The sequence below is a fragment of the Tachyglossus aculeatus genome, chromosome 9 (genome assembly GCF_015852505.1).
Source record: "Tachyglossus aculeatus isolate mTacAcu1 chromosome 9, mTacAcu1.pri, whole genome shotgun sequence".
Taxonomy (NCBI): domain Eukaryota; kingdom Metazoa; phylum Chordata; class Mammalia; order Monotremata; family Tachyglossidae; genus Tachyglossus; species Tachyglossus aculeatus.
Genome location: NC_052074.1, coordinates 59,424,750 through 59,443,041, shown reverse-complemented (window position 1 = coordinate 59,443,041; position 18,292 = coordinate 59,424,750). Strand labels below are relative to the sequence as shown.

General features: G+C 50.7%; 1 protein-coding gene across 1 annotated transcript in view; it reads left to right on the top strand.

Moving 5' to 3' along the window:
* The window catches only part of TTN (titin), a 326,517-nt gene that overhangs the window by 272,546 nt on the left and 35,679 nt on the right, over nucleotides 1-18,292 (top strand). Inside the window, exon 155 of the mRNA XM_038751738.1 lies at nucleotides 174-17,276. Coding sequence (XP_038607666.1) covers nucleotides 174-17,276 — 17,103 coding nt within the window. The remainder of the gene's footprint in view (nucleotides 1-173; nucleotides 17,277-18,292) is intronic.

The window sequence follows — 18,292 nt, the reverse complement described above, 5'->3', positions numbered from 1 at the left end:
CTGAGGTTATAGGCCCCACTAGATTGTGAAATCCATGAAGTAAGGCCCTTCTTTACGGTTCGCTCCCGAGGGCCTAGCACAGTGCTCTGTACATCTCAAGCGTTTAATAAACACTAAAGCATGCCGGAGCGTGCCTTATGTAATGCGTTTCTCTGAACGTTTTGCCATTATAGATCCACCTGGGCCACCTTCGAATGCTCATGTGACCGACACTACCAAGAAATCAGCTTCTTTGGCGTGGGGTAAACCTCATTACGACGGAGGACTGGAAATCATCGGCTATATTGTGGAGCATCAGAAGGAAGGTGACGAGGCCTGGGTGAAAGACACGACAGGGACTGCCCTCAGGATCACTCAGTTCGTGGTTCCCGACCTTCAGACCAAAGAAAAATACAACTTCAGAATCAGCGCCGTCAATGACGCGGGTGTTGGGGAACCAGCGGTTATTCCAAATGTTGAAATCGTAGAACGCGAACTGGCTCCTGATTTCGAATTAGATGCCGAACTAAGGAGGACACTTGTTGTTCGGGCGGGGCTGAGCATTAGAATATTTGTGCCTATCAAAGGTCGTCCGGCACCCGAAGTCACGTGGACGAAAGACGGCATCAACCTCAAGACACGGGCCAATATCGACAACACAGAATCCTTCACGCTCTTGATTATCCCAGAATGCAATAGATATGACACTGGAAAGTTTGTCATGACCATCGAAAACGCTGCCGGCAAGAAGAGTGGCTTCGTCAACGTGAGAGTTCTGGATACCCCAGGACCGGTACTTAATCTGAGACCCACCGACATCACCAAGGACAGTGTCACCCTCCACTGGGACCTACCTCTAATAGACGGGGGATCACGCATTACCAACTACATCGTGGAAAAACGGGAAGCTACGCGGAAATCTTACTCCACAGCCACGACCAAGTGTCACAAGTGCACTTTCAAGGTTACCGGGCTGATGGAAGGATGTGAATACTTCTTCAGAGTGATGGCAGAAAATGAATACGGAGTAGGGGAACCAGCGGAAACCACCGAGCCAGTCAGGGCCTCCGAGGCGCCGCTACCACCCGAAAGCCTCAACATTATGGACGTAACCAAGAGCACGGTCAGCCTGGCTTGGCCAAAGCCCAAGCACGATGGAGGTAGCAAGATAACGGGTTACGTGATTGAAGCCCAGAGAAAAGGCTCTGACCAGTGGACCCACATCACGACAGTGAAAGGACTCGAGTGCGTGGTGAGGAATCTGACCGAAGGGGAGGAATACACCTTCCAAGTCATGGCAGTGAACAGCGCTGGCCGGAGCGCCCCCCGAGAAAGCCGGCCCGTGACCGTCAAAGAGCAGACGATGCTTCCAGAACTGGACCTGCGGGGTATTTACCAAAAATTGGTCATCGCCAGAGCTGGCGACAACATCAAAGTGGAGATCCCCGTGCTGGGCCGACCTAAACCCACCGTCACTTGGAAGAAGGGGGATCAACTCCTGAAACAAACGCAGAGGGTCAATTTTGAAAACACTGCCACTTCGACCATCCTGAACATTGGTGAATGCACGAGGAGCGACAGTGGCCCGTACCCGCTGACGGCCAGAAACATCGTCGGGGAGGTTGGCGACGTCATCATGGTTGAGGTCCACGATATCCCAGGACCTCCGGGACCTATCAGGTTTGACGAGGTTTCGTCTGACTTTGTCACCTTCTCTTGGGAAGTGCCAGAGAATGATGGAGGAGTACCCATAAGCAACTACGTGGTAGAAATGCGCCAAACTGACAGTACCACTTGGGTTGAGCTAGCCAGCACTGTTATACGCACCACCTACAAAGCAACTCACCTCACCACTGGAATGGAATACCAGTTCCGGGTCAAGGCGCAAAACCGATATGGAGTGGGACCCGGAGTCATTTCGGCATCAGTGGTGGCCAACTATCCATTTAAGGTGCCAAGCCCTCCTGGCACACCGCAAGTAACCACCGTCACCAAAGAGTCCATGACCATCAGCTGGCACGAGCCCCTCTCTGATGGTGGCAGTCCAATTTTGGGGTACCACGTCCAAAGGAAAGAACGAAATAGCATTATCTGGCAGACTGTGAGTAAGGCCCTGGTGCCAGGCAATATTTTCAAGTCAAGTGGCCTTACAGATGGCATTGCCTATGAGTTCCGGGTGATTGCAGAAAATCTGGCCGGCAAGAGTAAACCGAGCAAACCATCTGAGCCCATGTTTGCCTTGGACCCCATCGATCCACCCGGGAAGCCAATAGCTCTCAACATTACTAGGCATACAGTATCACTTAAATGGGCGAAGCCGGAGTATACTGGAGGCTTTAAGATAACCAGTTACATAGTTGAAAAGCGAGACCTTCCCAACGGCCGTTGGCTGAAGGCCAATTTCAGCAACATCCTGGAGAACGAATTTACCGTAAGTGGTTTAACAGAAGACGCCAGGTATGAGTTCCGCGTGATTGCCAAAAATGCCGCCGGCGCGATCAGTCCTCCATCTGAGCCATCAGACGCCATAACTTGCAGAGACGACATCGAAGCGCCGAGGATCATGGTGGATGTCAAGTTCAAAGACACCATCACCTTAAAAGCGGGTGAAGTGTTCAAGCTTGAGGCTGATGTTTCCGGCCGCCCACCACCGACCATGGAGTGGACCAAAGACGAGAAGGTAGTCGAAGGCTCGGGAAAACTAGAAATCAAAATAGCAGATTTCTCCACCGTTCTGGTCAACAAAGATTCTTCCAGAAGAGATGGAGGAGCGTATACACTTACTGCTTCTAATCCCGGTGGCTTCGCCAAACACATTTTCCACGTCAAAGTTCTTGATAGACCAGGTCCCCCAGAGGGACCTTTAGCTGTGTCTGAGGTGACTTCAGAAAAGTGCGTTCTGTCATGGCTGCCTCCGCTGGACGACGGGGGTGCCAAGATTGACCACTACGTGGTCCAGAAACGTGAAACCAGCCGACTGGCGTGGACAAACGTAGCCTCAGAAGTTCAGCTGACAAAACTGAAGGTCCATAAACTACTGAAGGGAAACGAATACGTGTTCCGGGTCATGGCCGTTAATAAATATGGGGTTGGAGAGCCTCTGGAATCTGAGCCTGTGCTTGCAGTGGACCCGTACGGACCCCCAGATCCCCCCAAAACTCCCGAAGTGACAGCCATCACGAAAGATTCCATGATAGTGTGCTGGGGACATCCTGATTCTGATGGCGGAAGCGAAATAACCAATTATATTGTAGAACGGAGGGATAGAGCTGGAAATCGCTGGGTGAAATGCAACAAGAAAGCCACCACTGATCTGCGGTTCAAAGTGTCAGGGCTAACCGAAGGCCACGAGTATGAGTATCGCATTATGGCCGAAAACGCTGCTGGAATTAGCGCACCCAGCCCCACTAGTCCGTTTTACAAAGCTTGTGACACCGTGTTTAAACCTGGCCCACCGGGGAACCCCCGTGTCCTCGATACCAGCCGATCATCGATTTCCATTGCTTGGAACAAGCCCATCTACGACGGCGGCTCGGAAATCACGGGCTACCTGGTGGAAATCGCCCTCCCCGATGAAGACGAGTGGAAGATCGTCACTCCTCCGGCAGGACTCAAAGCTACTTCTTTTACCATCACCAACCTCAAGGAGAATCAGGAATATAAAATCCGAATCTACGCCATGAATTCGGAAGGGATCGGAGAACCCGCCCTTGTTCCTGGGACGCCAAAGGCTGAAGAGAGACTGCTGCCTCCCGAGATCGAACTGGATGCCGATCTCCGGAAAGTTGTCACCATCAGAGCCTGCTGCACCCTGAGGCTGTTCGTTCCAATCAAAGGAAGACCAGCGCCTGAAGTGAAATGGACAAGAGAACACGGCGAATCCTTGGATAAAGCCAGCATTGAATCGACCAGCTCTTACACGCTGCTCATCGTCGGAAACGTAAACAGATTTGACAGTGGCAAATACATGCTGACCATAGAAAACAGCTCCGGCAGCAAGTCGGCTTTCGTCAACGTCAGAGTGCTCGACACGCCGGGACCGCCACAGAATTTGAAAATCAAGGAAGTCACCAAATCGTCCGTCACCCTGACTTGGGAGCCCCCTCTCATAGACGGTGGTTCCAAAATAAAGAACTACATCATTGAGAAGCGGGAATCAACAAGAAAAGCCTATTCCACAGTCGCCACCAATTGCCACAAGACCTCCTGGAAAGTCGACCAGCTTCAAGAAGGCTGCAACTACTATTTCAGAGTCTTAGCCGAGAACGAGTACGGAATCGGCCTGCCCGCCGAAACCACGGAGTCGGTCAAAGTGTCCGAGAGGCCTCTCCCTCCGGGGAAGATAACTTTGGTGGACGTGACGAGAAATAGTGTGACCCTCTCTTGGGAGAAGCCAGAACACGATGGAGGCAGCAGGATTCTGGGCTACATCGTGGAGATGCAGAGCAAAGGCAGCGACAAATGGGCTACCTGTGCGACCGTAAAAGTGACTGAGGCCACCATTACCGGGTTAATTCAAGGGGAGGAGTATCTGTTCCGGGTTTCAGCTCAGAACGAAAAAGGAATCAGCGACCCTCGACAACTGAGCGTGCCAGTTGTTGCCAAAGACCTTGTCATTCCTCCAGCCTTCAAACTCTTATACAATACCTTCACCGTTCTGGCAGGAGAAGATCTGAAGGTTGATGTCCCATTCGTTGGACGGCCCCAACCGTCTGTCACCTGGCTTAAGGATGATGTCCCTCTGAAGCAGACCACAAGGGTCAATGCAGAGAGTGCCGAAAACAACACCCTGCTCACGATAAAGGAAGCCTGCCGGGAAGACGTCGGGCAATACGTAGTTAAACTCACCAACTCGGCGGGGCAAGCGACCGAAACCCTCAGCGTCATCGTCCTTGACAAACCAGGGCCTCCAACTGGACCGGTAAAGATGGAGGAAGTGACAGCAGATAGCATTACCATTTCTTGGCAACCACCAAAGTACGACGGTGGAAGTTCCATCAATAATTACATTGTAGAGAAAAGGGACACTTCCACGACGACCTGGCAGATTGTCTCAGCAACTGTGGCAAGAACCACCATAAAGGCTTGCCGGCTGAAGACTGGCTGCGAATACCAGTTCCGAATTGCAGCTGAGAACAGGTATGGGAAAAGCACCTACCTCATGTCGGAGCCCATTGTCGCCCAGTACCCGTTCAATGTCCCCGGACCTCCTGGGACGCCTTTCGTTGCCGTCTGCGCCAAAGACAGCATGGAGGTTCAATGGCATGAGCCAGTCAATGACGGCGGGAGCAAGGTCATTGGCTACCACCTGGAACGCAAGGAGCGGAACAGTATCCTCTGGTTGAAGCTGAACAAAACCCCCATTCCGCAAACCAAGTTTAAAACAACTGGCCTCGAAGAAGGCATCGAGTACGAGTTCCGAGTCAGCGCGGAAAATATCGTGGGTGTCGGCAAACCAAGTAAAGTGTCCGAGTGCTACGTAGCCCGTGACCCATGCGATCCCCCGGGTCGACCGGAAGCCATCATCGTCACGAGGAACTCTGTGACCCTCCAGTGGAAGAAGCCTGTCTACGACGGCGGGAGCAAGATCACTGGCTATGTGGTGGAGAAGAAAGAGCTACCTGACGGCCGCTGGATGAAAGCCAGCTTCACTAACGTCATCGACACTCATTTTGAGGTAACCGGCCTAGTCGAAGATCAGAGATATGAATTCCGGGTCATAGCACGAAATGCCGCGGGGGTGTTCAGCGAGCCCTCTGAAAGCACAGGTGCGATTACAGTGAGAGATGAAGTGGAGCCACCTCGAATAAGTATGGATCCAAAATATAAAGAGACCCTCGTGGTTCACGCTGGTGAGTCCTTCAAGATTGACGCCGATGTTTACGGCAAGCCCGTGCCTACCATCCAATGGACCAAGGGTGATCAGGACCTCACCAGCACGGCCCGTTTGGAAATCAAAAGCTCTGACTTTGCCACCTGCCTCAGCCTGAAAGAAGCAGTCCGGGTAGATAGCGGGAATTACGTACTGAAAGCGAAAAATGTGGCGGGAGAGCGATCCGCCACCGTTAACGTCAAAGTTCTCGATCGTCCCGGCCCACCCGAAGGACCCGTTGCGGTGTCAGGAGTCACCGCCGAAAAATGCACGCTCGCCTGGAAACCCCCGCTGCAGGATGGCGGCAGTGACATTTTACATTACATTGTGGAAAGGAGAGAAACCAGCCGCTTAGTTTGGACTGTGGTTGATTCCAATGTGCAGACTCTGAGCTGCAAAGTGACCAAACTGCTCGAAGGAAATGAATACATTTTCCGCATAATGGCCGTAAACAAGTATGGTGTCAGCGAGCCTCTAGAATCTGAGCCAGTCATTGCCAAGAATCCGTTCGGGATACCAGATGCACCGAAGGCTCCGGAAGTCACGACGATCACCAAAGACTCCATGATCGTCGTTTGGGAAAGACCGGCGTCAGATGGTGGCAGTGAAATCCTTGGCTACGTCCTTGAAAAACGGGATAAGGAAGGTATCCGGTGGACAAGATGCCACAAGCGTCTGATCGGAGAGTTGCGCTTGAGAGTTACCGGCCTCATCGAAAACCACATCTATGAATTCAGGGTCTCCGCGGAGAATGCTGCCGGCCTGAGCGAACCCAGTCCCCCGTCTGCTTACAACAAAGCTTGTGATCCCATTTACAAGCCAGGACCACCCAACAACCCCAAAGCCATAGATGTTACAAGATCCTCCGTCTTCCTCTCGTGGAGCAAGCCGACCTATGACGGGGGCTGTGAAATCCAGGGCTACATTGTTGAAAAATGCGATGTAAGCGTTGGCGACTGGACGATTTGCACTCCTCCGACCGGAATCAAGAAAACCAACATGGAAGTAGAGAAGTTAGTGGAGAAGCATGAATATAACTTCCGCATCTATGCTGTTAACAAAGCCGGAGTTGGGGAGCATGCGGACGTGCCCGGGCCTATTATTGTGGAAGAGAAATTGGAAGCGCCGGACATCGATCTGGACTTAGAACTCAGAAAAGTTATCAACATAAGGGCAGGTGGTTCTTTACGACTATTTGTTCCCATTCGGGGCCGTCCTACACCGGAGGTGAAGTGGGGGAAAGCGGACGGTGAGATCCGGGACGCTGCTATAATCGATGTCACCAGTAGCTTCACCTCTCTGGTCCTTGACAACGTTAACAGATATGACAGTGGGAAATACACTCTCACTTTAGAGAACAGCAGTGGCAGCAAGTCGGCCTTCGTCACCGTGAGGGTCCTGGACACCCCAGGTCCACCTGTGAACCTCAGAGTCACCGAAATCACCAAAGACTCGGTATCTATCACGTGGGAACCTCCCTTGTTGGATGGGGGATCTAAGATAAAGAACTATATCGTGGAGAAACGCGAAGCCACGAGGAAGTCTTATGCTGCGGTCGTAACCAACTGCCATAAGAACTCGTGGAAAATAGAACAGCTTCAAGAAGGCTGCAGTTACTTCTTCAGGGTCACAGCCGAGAATGAGTACGGCATTGGCGTCCCTGCCCACACCACCGACCCGATTAAAGTGGCCGAAGTCCCACAGCCACCCAGGAAACTCACCGTGGACGATGTCACGAGAAACAGCGTCTCTCTAAGCTGGGCCAAGCCGGAACACGACGGCGGCAGCAAAATCCTCCAGTACATTGTCGAGATGCAAGCGAAACAGAGTGACATGTGGTCAGAATGTGCCCGGGTGAAGGCCCTCGAAGCAGTCATCACCAACTTAACGCAAGGGGAAGAATATCTGTTTAGAGTAGTGGCCGTAAATGAAAAGGGGAGAAGCGATCCAAGATCCCTTGCGGTCCCCGTGGTTGCCAAAGATCTGGTCATTGGACCAGATGTAAAACCTTTGTTCAACACTTACAGTATACAGGTAGGACAAGACCTGAAGGTAGAAGTACCAATTTCTGGGCGTCCCAAACCAACTATTACCTGGACTAAAGATGGCCAACCCCTGAAGCAGACCACGAGGCTTAATGTGACCGATCTGCCTGACCTTACTGTCCTCAACATTAAAGAAGTTCACAAGGATGACGGTGGAGTTTATGGAATTACAGTTGCCAATGTTGTAGGCCAGAAGGCGGCCTCCATTGAAATTATAACCCTAGATAAGCCCGATCCCCCACGAGGCCCCGTGAAGTTTGACGACGTAAGTGCGGAAAGTATCACGCTGTCTTGGAATCCCCCCTTATACACTGGCGGCTGCCAAATTACCAACTACATCGTGCATAAGAGAGATACCACCACCACGCTATGGGAAACGGTCTCGGCTACCGTTGCTAGAACTACTCTCAAAGTGACCAAACTGAAAACTGGCACAGAATATCAATTCAGAATATTTGCTGAGAACAGATACGGGCAGAGCTTCGCCTTGGAATCTGACCCAATCGTAGCTCAGTATCCCTACAAAGAACCAGGCCCTCCCGGCACCCCGTTTGTAACGGCCGTGACCAAAGACTCTATGGTTGTCCAGTGGCACGAACCGATAAACAACGGTGGCAGTCCTGTCCTAGGTTACCACCTGGAGAGAAAGGAAAGGAATAGTATTTTGTGGACGAAGATAAACAAGATTCTCATTCACGACACCCAGTTTAAGGCAGTAAATCTTGAAGAAGGCATTGAATATGAATTCCGGGTTTACGCCGAAAATATCGTGGGTGTAGGCAAAGCCAGCAAGAGTTCGGAGTGCTACGTGGCCCGTGATCCTTGTGACCCCCCAGGGTGCCCCGAAGCCATAATGGTCAAGAGAAATGAGATCACCCTTCAGTGGACCAAACCCGCGTATGATGGCGGAAGCATGATAACCGGTTATATTGTAGAGAAACGGGATTTGCCCGATGGTCGCTGGATGAAAGCCAGCTTCACCAATGTCATCGAAACTCAATTCACCGTAACCGGCCTCACCGAAGACGAGCGATATGAATTCAGAGTCATTGCAAAGAATGCTGCCGGTGCCATAAGCAAACCTTCTGACAGTACAGGGCCAATAACTGCCAGGGATGAAGTTGAGCTGCCGAGGATCTCAATGGATCCAAAATACAGGGACACAATTGTTGTAAATGCCGGAGAATCTTTCAGGCTGGAAGCTGACGTCCGTGGGAAGCCCCTGCCTACCATTGAGTGGTTCAAAGGAGATCAAGAACTCGAGGACACGGCTCGATGTGAGATAAAGAACACGGAATTCAGAGCCTTAGTTATCGTGAAAGATGCCATTAGGATCGACGGTGGCCAGTACATTTTAAGAGCCTCCAACGTGGCCGGTACCAAGTCATTCCCAGTCAACGTCAAGGTGTTAGACAGACCCGGACCCCCAGAGGGTCCGGTCCAGGTGACCGGGGTCACTGCGGAAAAATGTCTGCTAGCGTGGTCTCCACCACTCCATGATGGCGGCAGTGACATTTCTCACTATATTGTTGAGAAGAGAGAAACCAGTCGACTTGCCTGGACCATCGTTGCCTCTGAAGTGGTAACCACCACACTGAAAGTCATCAAGCTTTTGGAAGGAAATGAGTACATTTTCCGGATTCTGGCAGTTAACAAATACGGTGTCGGCGAGCCTCTGGAGTCTGAACCAGTGCTCATGAAGAATCCCTTTGTACTTCCGGGCCCACCCAGGTCCTTAGAAGTCACCAACATTGCGAAGGACTCCATGACTGTCTGTTGGAACCGTCCGGATCACGACGGTGGAAGTGAGATTATCGGTTACATTGTGGAAAAGAGGGACCGGAGTGGCATTCGATGGATCAAATGCAATAAGCGCCGGATAACGGATTTGCGATTAAGAGTCACCGGACTAACAGAGGATCACGAGTACGAATTCAGAGTATCTGCAGAAAACGCGGCCGGCATTGGGGAGCCAAGCCAGACTACGACTTTCTACAAGGCCTGTGATCCCGTGTTCAAACCCGGGCCACCCACAAATGCCCACGTCGTGGACACCACCAAAAGTTCAATTACTCTGGCCTGGGGCAAGCCAATTTATGATGGCGGCAGCGAAGTCCTCGGATACATAGTGGAGCTCTGCAAGGCGGATGAGGAAGAATGGCAAGTCGTTACTCCACCGACCGGGCTGCGTGTCACCCGGTTTGAGGTTACCAAGCTCACCGAGCACCAGGAGTATAAAATACGAGTCTGTGCCCTCAATAAAGTGGGCATAGGGGAAGCTGCATCAATCCCTGATGTCGTTAAACCTGAAGACAAGCTGGAAGCTCCCGAACTTGACTTGGATTCAGAACTGAGAAAGGGGATAGTAGTCAGGGCCGGCGGCTCGGTTAGAATTCACATTCCATTCAGAGGACGACCAACGCCTGACATCTCTTGGTCTCGCGAGGAAGGCGATTTCACCGATAAGGTTCAAATTGAAAAGGGTCTAAACTACACCCAGTTATCCATTGACAACTGTGATAGAAATGATGCCGGGAAATACCTTCTCAAGTTGGAAAACAGCAGCGGATCCAAATCCGCATTCGTTACCGTGAAAGTCCTCGATACCCCAGGCCCCCCGCAGAATCTGGCGGTCAAAGAAGTGAGGAAAGACTCAGTCTCACTGGTTTGGGAGCCCCCTGTCATCGATGGTGGGGCAAAGATAAAGAACTACATCATCGACAAACGGGAGTCTACCCGCAAGGCGTATGCCAACGTGAGTGCTAAATGTAGCAAAACAAGCTTTAAAGTGGAGAATCTCACAGAAGGCGCAGTCTATTACTTCAGGGTTATGGCCGAGAATGAATTCGGAGTTGGGGTCCCAGTGGAGACACTCGATGCTGTGAAAGCCGCCGAGCCGCCCTCGCCCCCAGGAAAGGTCACTCTCACAGATGTGTCCCAGACCAGCGCATCGCTCTCGTGGGAGAAGCCCGAGCACGATGGCGGCAGCAGGATTTTGGGCTACGTCGTTGAAATGCAGCCAAAAGGGACGGAGAAATGGAACGTGGTCGCTGAGTCCAAAGTATGCAGTGCCGTGATTTCTGGTTTGAGCTCGGGACACGAATACCAGTTCCAAGTCAAGGCTTTCAACGAGAAAGGGAAAAGTGACCCGAGACTGCTTGGCATTCCCGTGATAGCTAGTGACTTGACTATTCCGCCCAGCTTTAAACTGCCATTTAACACCTATAGCGTCCAAGCTGGAGAAGAGCTCAAGATTGAAGTACCAGTCCTGGGCCGACCTAAACCTAAGATTTCCTGGGAGAAGGACGGTGAGACCCTCAAACAGACAACCAGGACAAACGTCGAGGAAACGGCCACGTCAACTATCTTGCACATTAAAGAGAGCAACAAGGACGACTTTGGCAAATACACCATCACGGCGTCGAACAGTGCAGGCACGGCCACAGAAAACCTCAGTGTCATCGTTTTGGAAAAGCCCGGTCCTCCAGTTGGGCCCGTTCAGTTTGATGAAATCAGTGCTGACTTTGTGGTCATTTCCTGGGAACCACCGGCCTACACGGGCGGCTGTCAGATAAGCAACTACATTGTGGAAAAACGAGACACCACCTCCACAACTTGGCAAATGGTCTCAGCCACAGTTGCAAGAACAACAATTAAAGTGACCAGACTTAAAACAGGCACCGAATACCAGTTCAGAATTTTTGCAGAAAACAGATATGGGAAGAGTAGCCCGCTGGACTCCAAACCCGTGGTTGTACAGTATCCCTTTAAAGTGCCAGGGCCACCCGGAACTCCTTTCGTTACCTCCATTTCAAAGGACCAGATGATGGTGCAGTGGCACGAGCCAGTCAACGACGGCGGGAGCAAAGTGCTTGGCTACCACCTCGAACAGAAAGAAAAGAATAGCGTTCTTTGGGCCAAACTAAACAAGGCCCTCATTCAAGACACCAAATTCAAAACAACCGGCCTCGAGGAAGGCCTCGAGTATGAGTTCAAAGTTTCTGCAGAAAACATCGTTGGCGTCGGCAAGCCTAGCAAAGTCTCTGAATGCTTTTGTGCCCGAGACCCCTGTGACCCACCTGGTCGCCCAGAAGCCATTGTCATTACCAGGAACTCAGTCAGCCTTAAGTGGAAAAAGCCTGTCTATGATGGCGGGAGCAAAATAACCGGATATATTGTAGAGAAGAAAGATCTGCCTGAAGGTCGCTGGATGAAAGCCAGCTTCACCAATGTACTTGAAACTGAATTTACCGTGACGGGGCTTGTAGAGAACCAAAGGTACGAATTTAGAGTTATTGCAAGAAATGCCGCGGGGAATTTCAGTGAACCGTCAGAAAGCACAGGGGCAATAACTGCTAGAGATGAAATCGATGCACCAAGTGCTTCCCTGGATCCCAAATACAGAGATGTCATTGTGGTTCGGGCTGGAGAGACCTTTGTCCTTGAAGCCGACATCCACGGCAAGCCAATCCCTGAAGTCCTGTGGTCGAAGGACGGGAAGGACCTGGAAGAGACCACGGCGAGAATGGAAATCAAATCTACTCTTCAGAAAACTACCCTGGTGGTCAAAGACTGTGTAAGAACCGATGGGGGTCAATACGTTCTGAAGCTCAGTAATGTGGGTGGAGCCAAGTCGATACCGATCACCGTAAAAGTCCTAGATAGACCGGGTCCCCCTGAGGGACCTCTGAAAGTTTCAGGGGTCACTGCCGAGAAATGTTACCTGGCCTGGAACCCACCTCTGCACGACGGTGGTGCCAGCATTTCGCATTACATCATTGAGAAGAGGGAGACAAGTAGACTGTCCTGGACCCAGGTCTCAACCGACGTACAGGCCTTGAACTATAAGGTAACCAAGCTCCTTCCAGGCAATGAATATATCTTCCGGGTCATGGCGGTGAATAAATACGGAATCGGAGAAGCGCTCGAATCTGAGCCCATCCTGGCCTGTAATCCCTACAGGCCTCCAGGGCCGCCTTCCACTCCGGAAGTTTCAGCCATCACAAAAGACTCAATGGTGGTCACGTGGAATCGCCCGGTGGACGATGGCGGGGCTGAAATCGAGGGTTACATTCTTGAAAAGCGTGACAAAGATGGCATCAGGTGGACCAAGTGCAACAAGAAAAGTCTGACGGACCCGCGATTCAGAGTTACGGGGCTCACGGAAGGCCATTCCTATGAATTCAAAGTTTCTGCGGAAAATGCTGCCGGTGTCGGTGAACCCAGCGAACCGTCTGTCTTCTATCGTGCGTGCGACGCCTTGTATCCTCCGGGCCCGCCAAACAATCCCAAAGTGACGGACACTTCCAGATCTTCCGTATCTCTAGCATGGAATAAGCCCATCTACGATGGCGGGGCCCCAGTTAAGGGGTACGTGGTGGAGGCCAAAGAAGCTTCGGCTGATGAGTGGGTGACCTGTACACCGCCGACGGGCCTTCAGGGAAAGAAGTTCACAGTTACCAAACTGAAAGAGAATAGTGAATACAACTTCCGCATCTGTGCCATTAACTCTGAAGGTGTCGGGGAGCCTGCTGTTATCCCTGGTGCAGTCCTCGTGACTGAAAGGATTGAGCCTCCCGAAATAGAACTTGACGCGGATCTCAGAAAGGTAGTCGTTCTGCGTGCAAGTGCCACCTTGCGCTTATTTGTCACCATCAAAGGGAGACCAGAACCTGAAGTCAAGTGGGAAAAAGCAGAAGGCACCCTCACTGAAAGAGCTCAAATCGAGGTGACCAGCTCCTATACCATGTTGGTCATCGATAACGTCACCAGGTTTGACAGCGGCCGATATAACCTGACTCTAGAAAATAACAGTGGCTCCAAAACCGCTTTTGTGAATGTCAGAGTCCTGGATTCGCCGAGTGCTCCTGTGAATCTGACCGTGAGAGAGGTGAAGAAAGATTCAGTAGTGCTGTCTTGGGAACCGCCGCTCATTGACGGTGGTGCTAAAATTACAAACTACATCGTCGAAAAGCGAGAATCGACGAGAAAAGCCTATGCCACCGTTACAAATAACTGCACCAAAAACTCCTTCAAGATTGAAAATCTGCAGGAAGGAAGTACTTACTATTTCCGGGTCTTGGCGGCAAATGAGTATGGAATCGGTTTGCCAGCAGAAACAACTGAACCAGTTAAAGTGTCTGAACCACCGCTCCCGCCTGGAAGAGTGACTCTTGTAGATGTGACCCGCAACACCGCGACGCTTAAATGGGAGAAACCAGAAAGTGATGGAGGCAGTAAAATTACTGGCTACGTGGTGGAAATGCAAACAAAAGGGAGTGAAAAATGGAGCACCTGTACACAAGTTAAGACCCTCGAGGCAACTATATCTGGTCTGTCCGTGGGAGAAGAGTACACCTTCAGGGTGGCTGCCGTCAATGAGAAAGGCAAAAGTGATCCCAGACAACTCGGAGTCCCAGTAATCGCCAAGGATATTGAAATTAAACCTTCCATTGAGCTTCTCTTCAATACGTTCAATGTAAAAGCTGGAGAGGGACTTAAGATCGATGTGCCGTTTAAGGGAAGACCTCTACCTTCTGTAAGTTGGCAGAAAGATGGGCAGGCCTTAAAAGAGACCACGAGGGTGAATGTTCAGTCAACAAAGACGGTGACATCACTGACGATCAAGGAAGCTTCGAGAGAGGACGTTGGGACGTATGAAGTGTGCGTTTCAAACAGCGCCGGATCGACAACAGCCTCTTTAACTGTAGTCGTGCTGGATCGGCCCGGGCCTCCCGGTCCTATCCAAATTGATGAGGTGAGCTCCGACAACATAACCATATCTTGGAGCCCTCCAGAGTACGACGGTGGCTGCCATATTAGCAACTACATTGTTGAGAAGAGAGTTACCACTTCCACAGCATGGCAAGTAGTCTCCCAGGCCGTGGCCAGGACATCCATTAAGATATCCCGTCTCACTACAGGCAGTGAATATCAGTTCCGGGTCTGTGCAGAGAATCGCTACGGCAAGAGCACCTACAGTGATTCCTCGGCAGTGGTTGCAGAATATCCTTTCAGTCCTCCAGGACCACCTGGAACCCCCAAAGTTGTCCTTGCAACGAAATCCACCATGACCGTAAGTTGGCAAGTGCCAGTTAACGATGGAGGAAGCCAGGTCATCGGTTACCACCTCGAGCATAAAGAGAGAAGTAGCATTCTTTGGACAAAAGTAAATAAAACCCTCATAGCTGATACCCAGATGAAGGTCACAGGCCTGGACGAAGGACTGATGTATGAATATCGTGTCTATGCTGAGAATATCGCGGGAATTGGCAAGTGCAGTAAGTCATGCGAGCCGGTGGCCGCCCGGGACCCATGCGATCCTCCTGGCCAACCTGAAGTTACCAACATTACGAGAAAATCGGTCACGCTGAAATGGACCAAACCCCGTTACGATGGTGGGGCGAAGATCACAGGGTACATCATTGAGCGCAGAGAGCTACCAGACGGCCGGTGGTTGAAGTGCAACTTTACTAATGTACAGGAGACTTACTTCGAGGTAACCGAACTCACCGAAGATCAGCGTTATGAGTTCCGGGTTTTGGCAAGGAATGCAGCGGACTCGGTGAGTGAACCATCTGAATCAACTGGGCCCATTACGGTTAGAGATGACATGGAGGCTCCAAGGATTATGATGGACGTCAACTTCCGGGACGTAGTGGTGGTCAAAGCTGGCGAGACCCTGAAAATCAATGCAGATATTGCAGGGAGGCCCCTGCCGGTCATTTCCTGGGCGAAGGATGGCAAAGAAATTGAGGAAAGAGCGAGAATCGAAATCGTTTCCACAGACAGCACCACTATGCTGGTTGTCAAAGAATGTGTGAGGCGGGATTCTGGTCAGTACATCCTTACGCTCAAAAACGTCGCTGGAACCCGATCGATGACTGTGAATTGCAAGGTCCTTGATCGACCCGGCCCTCCGGCGGGGCCCCTCGAGATCAGCGGCCTGACGGCCGAAAAATGCTCACTCTCTTGGGGTCCCCCGCAAGAAGACGGTGGTGCCAACATTGACTATTACGTTGTGGAAAAGCGTGAGACGAGCCGTCTTGCCTGGACCATTTGCGAGGAAGAACTGAGAACCACCTTCTGCAAAGTCACCAAACTCCTCAGAGGCAATGAATACATTTTTAGAGTGATTGGCGTCAACAAGTACGGTGTCGGTGAGCCCCTGGAGAGCGTAGCAGTAAAGGCACTAGACCCATTTACGGTTCCCAGCCCTCCCACATCTGTAGAGATCACTTCGGTGGCCAAGGATTTCATGACCCTCTGTTGGTCAAGACCCGAGAGTGATGGCGGCAGTGAAATCTCCGGATACGTGATTGAGCGGCGTGAGAAAAACAGCCTGCGCTGGGTGCGAGTGAACAAAAAACCAGTGTACGATCTCAGAGTGAAATCATCCGGACTGCGGGAAGGCTGTGAGTACGAGTACCGGGTTTATGCCGAGAATGCCGCTGGTCTGAGCCTTCCGAGTGAACCGACACCACTGACTAAGGCAGAAGATCCAGTTTTCTTACCGTCTCCCCCGTCTAAACCTAAGATCGTAGACTCGGGTAAGACAAACATAACTATCAGTTGGGTGAAGCCGCTGTTTGATGGTGGGGCCCCGGTCACCGGCTACACTGTGGAGTACAAGATGACCGACGAAACCGACTGGTCAACCGCGATTCTGAGTTTAAGAGGAACCGAATACACGTTAAGTGGCTTAACGTCAGGGGCTGAATACGTGTTTAGAGTGAGATCCATCAACAAAGTTGGGGCAAGTGATCCAAGTGAGACTTCAGATCCTCAAGTCGCCAAGGAAAGAGAGGAGGAACCCGTGTTTGATCTCGACAGTGAAATGCGAAAGACTTTGATTGTCAAGGCTGGGGCCTCGTTCACAATAACCGTACCTTTCCGAGGAAGGCCAGTACCCAACGTAATGTGGAGTAAACCGGATTCCGATCTCCGTACCAGAGCTTGCATCGACTCTACCAACACTCGAACATCGCTCACCGTCGAAAGGGCTACCAGAAATGACTCGGGAAAATACACCTTAACAATTCAGAATGTTGTAAGCGCCGCTTCACTGACTTTGGTTGTCAAAGTTCTTGACTCTCCTGGTCCCCCAGCTAACGTTACCGTAAAGGAGGTAACCAGAGAGTCTGCAGTGTTATCCTGGGACGTTCCTGAAAATGATGGTGGTGCTCCTGTGAAGAACTACCATATTGAGAAACGGGAAGCCAGCATGAAAGCGTGGGTCTCTGTTACCAATAACTGTAATCGCCTTGCCTACAAAATCTCCAACCTACAAGAAGGTGCTGTTTACTACTTCAGAGTGGCTGGAGAAAATGAGTTTGGAGTTGGCGTCCCGGCCGACACGAAGGAAGGAGTGAAAATAACAGGTAAGTTGCCAATTTTGTAAATAGCTAAAGAGGTCATATTTAACGGGGATAACCTGGATGCATTTAATTAAGTTGTGTTTTGCCTTAAAAAATATCAGCTTATTTTTACTTTCAAAAGAGGCATTTATATAACATGCCCTAATGTAAAGCTTTTTCAATTCTGGAACATTAGCAAAAGACTATGAACAATGCCATCATTGAATCAGATCAATGATCCACCCAGTTGCCTGAAAGTAGACATCCAATTGAAATACGCAAAACGTATTTAAATTCGTGTGGCTAAAATTGTACACTTGACCAGGACAAAAACAATAAGTATGCTTTGGAAGAATTATGTAGGGTGTCTTAAGACATTGTCTGGGGAACATGGAGAAGCAGCGTGGCCTAATGGAAAAATCACAGGCCTGGAGGTCAGAGGACCTGGTTTCTGATCCCAACTCCTCCACTGTCCGCTGTGTGACCTTGGTCAAGTCATTTCACTTCTCTGTGTCTGTTACCTCTTCTGTAAAATGGAGATTGACTGTGAGCCCCAAGTGGGAGACAGACTGTGTATATCTTATATAATAATAATAATAATGACGGCATTTATTAAGCGCTTACTATGTGCAAAGCACTGTTCTAAGCACTGGGGAGGTTACAAGGTTGTCCCACAGGGGGCTCACAATCTTAATCCCCATCTTCCAGATGAGGTAACTGAGGCCCAGAGAAGTTAGGTGACTTGCCCAAAGTCACACAGCTGACAATTGGCAGAGCCGGGATTTGAACCCATGACCTCTGACTCCAAAGCCCGTGCTCTTTCCACTGAGCAACGCTGCTTCTCTAATCTATCTACTATCTAGCTATCTATCTACTACAGTGCCTGGCACGGAGTAAGTGCTTAACAAATACCCTTATATCGGGAGGTGGAGAGTTTCATCATTATAGCATATAAGGAGTCACAAGGTGGCAGGGTAAATGTTCAGGACCATGGGGCAAGTTGGAGGTGGGAAATCCCTTCATTATGGGATTGTTCCCAT